Consider the following 7,282-nt stretch of genomic DNA (forward strand, 5'->3'; position numbering starts at 1 on the left):
CAGAGCTGCTTGAATTCCTGGCACATCTTTTGGCCGATGGGGACCTGGATTCACCAGGGAAATACTCAGTAGGAAAGCACCACCGACTCAGAACCATGGTACCTGGGTTCAGGCCTGGCCACCTGGAGTGTCCAGCAGGTGTTGGAAATGAGAGGGGTGGGGTGGTCTTGGCAGAGATGTCACTGGTCTGAGGGGGGCTTGGTGGGTGCCTGCCATCCTGAGAGGTGTGTACCTGGAAGCAGCCCCAGGGAAAAGAAGCCAAGGCCTGGGGTCTGGGCCACGACGGTTCCTGACCCCTTGTGGGCTGGCTGGCAGGGGTCAGCCCTTACCGGTGTGCTGTGGTGTCTGCCCATGTTCCACCCCCAGGATTTCAGAAGTCCCGCCGTTTTCGTTCTGGCCAGGGCTCAGGCTGCCTCCCCAGCCACTTAGGTTGTGGCTGCAGCCCAGCCCATGCACCCTGTGGGGTCACCACCACCCCAGGTTCCTCCACCAGGGGCTCGGAGGTGGAGGGTTCCTGAAGAGGTGTTGGAAGGCAAGTGTGTGTGTGTGGGGGGGGGTGTGATCACCCACCTGAGGCGCCTGGACTGTCACTGCTCTGTCAACCTGTGCCACCACCGTCCCACCACCCCCGACATCCGGCCCAGATCAGGCTTGGTGCTCACTAGCCTGGGGGGTGGGGAGGGCAGTCAGACGCGTCTGACGGGAACCTGGGATTGGGAGGGAGTGGCCCCATTGTAGGCACCCTCCCTGGGGGAGGGGCCCTTAGTATCCAGCTGCTGGAAGGTGGACGGGTCAGAACGGCAGGGACGTGCCAGCCAGAGGGAGGAGGTGCCAACAGGTAGGAAGAGGCCAGTGGCTAACTGGGGTCTGCCTTTGCTAGGAGCCTGGATCCCTGTTCTGGGCTTCCGTTCTTGACCTGTCCATGCCACTGTTCACCTATCCCCAGGGGCTTGGTTGTCTTCCCACTGGTCTGTCCAGCTCTCCCAGGAGGCCCTACCGTTGCTCCTCTCCATGCTATGTCCTCCCCATGCCTAGAATCCCCTCCCTGGTCCTGGGGTCACTCAGGTCTGACGCCTCCCCCGTCTCTAGCTCAGGATCTGCCTGATTCAACTCTGGTCCATCCCAGGGTGCGTCCCTGTCTCCAGTCCTCCTTGGAGCGCCTCTCTCCATTTCCCCGCCCCCCACCCCAGTCCTGATCCTTCCTCTATCCATACCTGGACACCCCCCTTTTCCGCTCCTACTCCAAGTCTCCTCCCCATCCCGTTTCTGCTCCTTGGCTCTCGCCACCCCCTTCTCCCGACACCCCTGCTCTGTGCTGGGTGATCCCCTTCAGAGTCAAACCCCTGACCCTCCCGAGAGACCCGTCCGTTCTTCTGGCACCTTCCCTGCCTGACCACCTCTCCCCGCAGGTCCGGTCCCGATGCCCTGCCCTCGGCCGCCCTGGCTCCGCCGCCCCCGGGCCCCTCAGGGCCCGGGCCCCGGCTCCCCGGGTAGGGGGGAGGACGAGGAGGAGGAGGACGGCAGCCCAGGCTCGGGCCCCATTCTGTCCCCCGCGTCCCCAGTGGAGTGCCTCATCTGCGTGTCGCCCTTCGACGGCGTGTTCAAGCTGCCCAAGCGCCTGGACTGCGGCCACGTCTTCTGCCTCGAGTGCCTGGCTCGCCTGTCTCTCGCCACAGCCGGCGGCGGCGACCCGGTAGCCTGCCCGGTGTGCCGCGCACCCACGAGCCTGGCCCCGCGCGGCGGGCTGCCCGCGCTGCCCACGCAGGCCGGCCTGCTGCCCCGCGCCGCGTGCGCGCCCCTGCCGCGCCAGGGCTCTGTGCGCTTCGACCGCCGCCGCGGGCTCCTCTACGTGCGCGCGCCGCCCCCGCCCGGGCCGCGCAAGAGTCGCGCCGCGCGCCCACCGCCGCCCCCGCCGCTGCGCCTCGGCCGCCCGCTGTCGCGCCGCCGGACGCTGGCCAGCCCCGCCTGGCTTTTCAACGCGGCCGTGGCGCTGGCTGCGCTGGTGGCCGCGGGCCTCGTCGTTTCTGGCGTCTACATCTTCTTCCTCATCCCGCACGCCGCCTCCTCCGGCCCCGCGCGACCCCAGCTCGTGGCGCTCGCCCCGGCGCACGGCTTCTCCTGGTTCCCGCCGCGGCCCACGCCCGGGGCGCCCTGGACCCCCGCCTGGACGCCGCTCCCCGCGGGCCCTGACCTGGACGCCGCCCGGCCAGGGGCTGCGGAGAACGCGCTGGAGGCCGAGGGGGGCACCGAGGACCCAGCGGAGGACGAGGGGGCGCAGGCCAGGCCCTCGGACCAGAGGCTGGATCCAGCTGGGACCCGCGGGCACGAGGCGTGAGGAGGGTGTGGTCGCCGCAGTAAACGCATCTGGCTGCAGGCCCTGTCCCCAGCCCTGGGGACCTCGGTGTCGTCCTGGTGGGGTGACCTGCTGGGACCACTCGCCATGATCCCCGTGCAGACCTTAGCAGGGCACATGGCAAGCAGCCATTTCTCCAGAGGGAGGCTTGGCGGGATCATTCCCGCACCATCACCCCGGGGCAGGGACCCTCTCAAGGAGCAACCCTACCGTCATTCCTACAGGGACCCTCTGGGAGCACCCCGACCCCTGGCCCCGTGGGCATCTGGCTGAGGGTGCACTGACCCCCATCTTTGTAAAGGTCCTGCTGGGAGGTGCTCCTAAACCTGGTGTCCAGGAGGGCCCAATTAGGAGTACCCTTGATCCTCATCCCCCGTGGGAACCCAGCTGGGGAGCCCCCGACCCACTTTGCAGAGCCCTACTAGGAGCAACTCCCAGCCCTGATCCTCACAGGGTCCTCCTGAGTGCCCCCGCCCCGGTCATCATGAGAGCCCGGAGGAGCATCCTCAGCTGGCACCAGGGGCTGAAGGCTCTGATGTGCTCATCCTTTGGGCTCACGGCGGGTGGCTGGGGCCCCATCTTTGGAGGGCAGAGCTGCTGCTATTTTCCTGACCACACCCCCTGACTGGTCCACTGCAGGGCTGATTCCCCCAGGCTGTGGAGTTTGTTTTTCACTCTGCTGCCTGCAGGCCGGGGCTGGGTGTGATCCAGCTGTGTCCATGCTGGTCCTGGGGTGCTGCCCTGCACCTGGCTGGGGCTCGGAGGGGCAGAGGTGGCCTGGCCAGGGCTAAGGAGGGACAGACAGGGCCTGAGCCTCAAAGACTGGCTCCCACCTGAGTGCTGAGTGCCAACTTGCAATGGGAGCCTCGACTTCCCCTTTGGGTCATGGCTTCTGGGGTCCTATTTGCTGTGGGCAGTTGTGGTCACCAAGGCTCAAAGAGGCCAAGGTTGCCATCTGGGTCAGACAGCGTCATGTGATTTGGGGAGTGTTGCTCCTGGACCTCCCTGGCCTGCTGGAGGGATCCTGGCCCCTCTCCCTAGCTGCTAGAGCCCTCATCACTCTCATCTTCATTCATTAATTTCTCACGACAGTTACCTCCTCCAGCGCTCCACCAGCCTCTTGTGGCATCCCTGTTGTTCCCCCAGGTGAAGCTTCAGCCTTCCCTGTAGAGAGCAGCCTTTGGGGAGGGCAGCTCTTGGATTCCTGTCCTCCTGTCAGAAGCCTTCCTGGGTTAGTCATACTGGAGTAGAAAGCAGCCACTCTCTGCACAAACTGAACATGGGCCCCTATCTCCCCCCAGGCCCTGGAGTCCCCTTTGCCTCACTGTGCCCAGGGTTGGGGTGCTGTGTGTTTTGAGTGGGCACCCAGCATTTTCCAGAAAGAAATGGACTTCTATGGGGCCAGAAGCTCCGGTTTGATTTGTTTACATGTGTGTCCTCAGCGCCTGGCACACGTTGGGTGTCAAATAGCTTTCTGGGGAGTGACAGCATTACAGGTGACCAAGAGGCAGCCCGAGAATGCCTGTGGGCAACCTAGGCTCACCCAGCTCCTGGGCATGTGAGTGGAGTTCCCGATGCCAGCTGTTGCTTCCAGGTGGGAAGCTGGAGGAGGAACATCAGGGCATCCAAAGGAGTGTCTTCCCCAACCAGTTCTTGTCCCACACCCGGGTGCTGATGTCACCCACAGGGACTGGGGCGAGTGTGCTGGGTCACTGGGCAGCCACAGCCTAGCCCCACAGGGAGGGAACTTGGTTGGGCAGGAGCAGAGTTGGCAGTCTGTATTAGTTTTCTCTGGTTGCTGCAATAAATTACCACCAACTCACTTCCTAAGAACAACACACATTAATTATCTTCCTGTTCTGCAGGCCAGAAGTTTTGAAATCAGTTTCACCAGGCTAAAGTCGAGGCGTCTGCTGGGCTAGTTCCTTCTGGAGGCTCTAGGAGAGAATTCATTTCCTTAGCTTTTCCAACATTTAGAGCTGCATTCCGTGGCTCCTTCCTGTCTTCAAAGGCAGCAGCGTAGCATGGTCAAATCTCTTGACTCTCCTGCTTCCCTCTTTCACTTATAAGGACACTTTGATTACACTGAGCCCACCTGGATAATCCAGGATGATCCCAAAGCTCAACATCCTTAGTTTAATCACATCTGCTAAATCCGTTTTGCCACGTAAGGTAACAGATTCACAGATTCCAGGGATTAGGATCTGGATATCTCCGGGGGCCATTATTCAGCTTACCATAGGGGTTCAGATATCCCCCTCCTCATCTCTTCTCTCCTCTACTCCAGGCTGGGGGAGAGGGCAGGAGTAGGCCAGGCAGGGATGGGCCCAGTGAGGGAGGTCAGAAAAGGGCCCTCAACTGGCGGTACACAGAAGAGGGAGACAATGCTGTCTGCCTAAGCGTATTCAAGGAAGGCTGCCTGGAGGAAGAGATCTCAAAGCTGTGTCTCTAAGGATGCTCAGGGGAAACAACAGCTGGCATTAAGGCAGGGCTACCTGGGGCAGCAAGGTGGTGGCTGAGGGCAGTGGGCAGGGCTGGCCCCTCCTTCCTTGTCCTAACCAGCTTCCTCCTAGGGGCTACAGGGAAGTATGGCTTCTCCAACCTCCCAGCTGGGAGCCTGAGGCCTCAGTCTCTCCTCTTATAAAGGGAGGCTGATGGCAGAGCGTGTTGCTGAGCATCCCTGTCTGCTGATTACTACCTCAATGCCTGTCTGCCCACTGTCCCCGAACAAAGGGGCTGCCCGAAACCACCCTGGGCCAGGATCATGGGGAGTCCTCCACACCGTGGCCTACTAGCCTCTGTGGCCACCCGCCCAGCCCTCCCTCTGGCCACTCCATCCCTGCTGGACTTCCCCCCTCACCTGTCCCAGGCTTCCTCTTCCCCCCAGGCCCTGGTGGCTGTAAACACAGTGTGGGGAGGGGCGGCCTGGTGTGTGTGTGTGTGTGTGCGCGTGCGCGGGCCAGACTTTTGTCCTCTCTTCTGTAAAATGGGCGACAATAAACACTCTACTTGCAGGGAGAATTCATTAATCCACAAGTTATTTATTGAGCGCCTGTCGTGTACCGAGGGATCACTGGGGGCGCCTCGGGTACAAGGAGGGACCTCACATGGCAGACGAGGTCCAGACGGCTGAGCAGAGGAGCCATCATACTGGCCGCACTGCCTCCCCCGCCACGCTCCTGGGGGCCCCGGCTCCCCAAACTTTTCTCGGTCCTCCCTAGCTCTCCTCCCCTCGCCCCTGGAGAGGCGCCAGGTGCTCTGTTCTAGGGCATCCGGCCAGTCTCTCGCACTATGGTCAGGGAGGCCCCTGCCCACACCACCCCCGTCCTGGGCCATCGGGCATCCTCTTGTGCTCAGGCCGAGAGAACAAGGGCCACGGAGGGCCTCGCTGGACCCTGGGAGCGGCAGTGTCCAGATTGACAGACGGGAAAACTGAGGCTGGCGGGCTGCGCCGGGCGTGGATTCGAAGCCGGAACAGAGAGCCTTCTGCAAAACCCCTTCTCCCCTCAACTGCACGCCCTGGACAGGCAGTCTCGGTTTTCCCTGGTCCCCGGCCCCGCAGCCGCAGTTCTCCCCTCCTTCTTAGTTCTCAGCTCCATCCTTCGCGCCCTCCTTCCTCGCCATGGCGCACCAGGCAGGGAACCCGAGGAGGAAGCGCGGACCAATCCGAGGCCGCATCGGGCTGGGGGCGGGACTGTCATTGCCATAGCAACTTGGCCCGCCTTCGCGTCGCAGCTCTGTGGGGCTGCGCGCGCATTGTACCCCTGCGCAGAGCCTAGTGGGAGGGGCAGGGAAAGCGCGCCAGAACTGATGGCCAATCGGAAGCCTGAGGCCGCCGTTGCTATGGCGTCCCCGGCACTCCTGGTGGTACAGCTGCGCGCGCATCGTATTCAGGCTGCAGTCTAGGGGAACTGGGAGACGTGCCAGAGCTGGTGACCAATCAGGGGCCTGAGGCCGGCGTTGCTATGACGACCACGGGGGATTGGGAGAGCTTCCTGCAACCCCGGCTGCGGGAGGGAGGAGTGAATGGCAAAGGGAAGATCCAGACTCCTCAAATGCCTTGACCTAAGAAAAGGGGCACGTGGTGTCCTGGCGTTTGCTGCGCTTCTGCTGTACGCCAGCTCTGTGCACTGCGCAGTTTCGTCCCGCCCCGGCAGGGCTCACCTGGTGGGGGGCGATGGACGAGGAAGAAGTCATGCCTTAATGCCCCGGTGTAGGGGCTCTGACCAGCTCTCCCTGAGGCTAACACCTTTCTGGACATGAATGCTTCCACTTTAGTGGTGTGGAAAACACCACCTTGGGTATGGGACTTTTCCATAGAATCTTCCAGAAATACACTCGTTTTTATTTTTTTTCCAGTTATTTTATTGAGGTCATAATGGTTTATAACTGTGTAATTTCTGGTGTACATTATTATTTATCAGTTTCTGTATAGACTGCATCGTCCTCACCACCAATAGTCTAATTTTTATCCGTCACCATATATATATTCCCCTTTACCCATTATGCCCACCACTCAACACCCTTCCCCTCTGGTAACCTCTAATCTGTTCCCTTTATCCGTGTGTTTATCTTCCACATATGAGTGAAATCATATGGTGTTTGTCTTTCTCTGTCTGGCTTATTTCGCTTAACATCATACCCTCAAGGTCCATCCATGTTGTTGCAAATGGGATGATTTTGTCTTTTTTATGGCTGAGTAGATTCCATTATATAAATATACCACATCTCCTTTATCCATTCATCAGCTGATGGGCAATTGGATTGCTTCCACGTCTTGGCTATTGTGAGTAATGCTGCAATGAACATAGGGGTGCATAAATCTCTTTGAATTGTTGATTTCAAGTTCTTTGGATAAATACCCAGTAGTGGGATAGCTGGATTGTATATTTCTATTTTTAAGTTTTTGAGAAATCTCCATACTGTTTT

General features: G+C 60.5%; 1 protein-coding gene across 3 annotated transcripts; it reads left to right on the forward strand.

Annotated features, from left to right (window-relative positions):
* Positions 1-5: 5 nt before the first annotated feature.
* On the forward strand, positions 6-6,057 carry RNF225 (ring finger protein 225). Of its 3 annotated transcripts, XM_058530675.1 has the most exons (3): positions 16-138; positions 367-536; positions 1,410-6,057. In XM_058530675.1, exon 3 carries the CDS (start codon positions 1,421-1,423, stop codon positions 2,333-2,335), a length of 915 nt encoding a protein of 304 aa, XP_058386658.1. In that variant the 5' UTR covers positions 16-138; positions 367-536; positions 1,410-1,420; the 3' UTR covers positions 2,336-6,057. The 3 variants fall into 3 exon arrangements, with proteins under 3 accessions (XP_058386657.1, XP_058386656.1, XP_058386658.1); XM_058530674.1 differs by having other exon boundaries at positions 6-536; XM_058530673.1 differs by lacking the exon at positions 367-536 and having other exon boundaries at positions 6-138.
* Positions 6,058-7,282: the final 1,225 nt, after the last annotated feature.

Source organism: Diceros bicornis, chromosome 34 (genome assembly GCF_020826845.1).
Source record: "Diceros bicornis minor isolate mBicDic1 chromosome 34, mDicBic1.mat.cur, whole genome shotgun sequence".
NCBI lineage: Eukaryota > Metazoa > Chordata > Mammalia > Perissodactyla > Rhinocerotidae > Diceros > Diceros bicornis.

Bases quoted from the DNA above. Each gene is read 5' to 3' on its own strand.
- RNF225 (XM_058530673.1), top strand. From the start codon at position 96: ATGGTACCTGGGTTCAGGCCTGGCCACCTGGAGTGTCCAGCAG. The intron at 139-1,409 runs GTGTTGGAAATG...CTCTCCCCGCAG, and splicing joins CCACCTGGAGTGTCCAGCAG to GTCCGGTCCCGATGCCCTGC.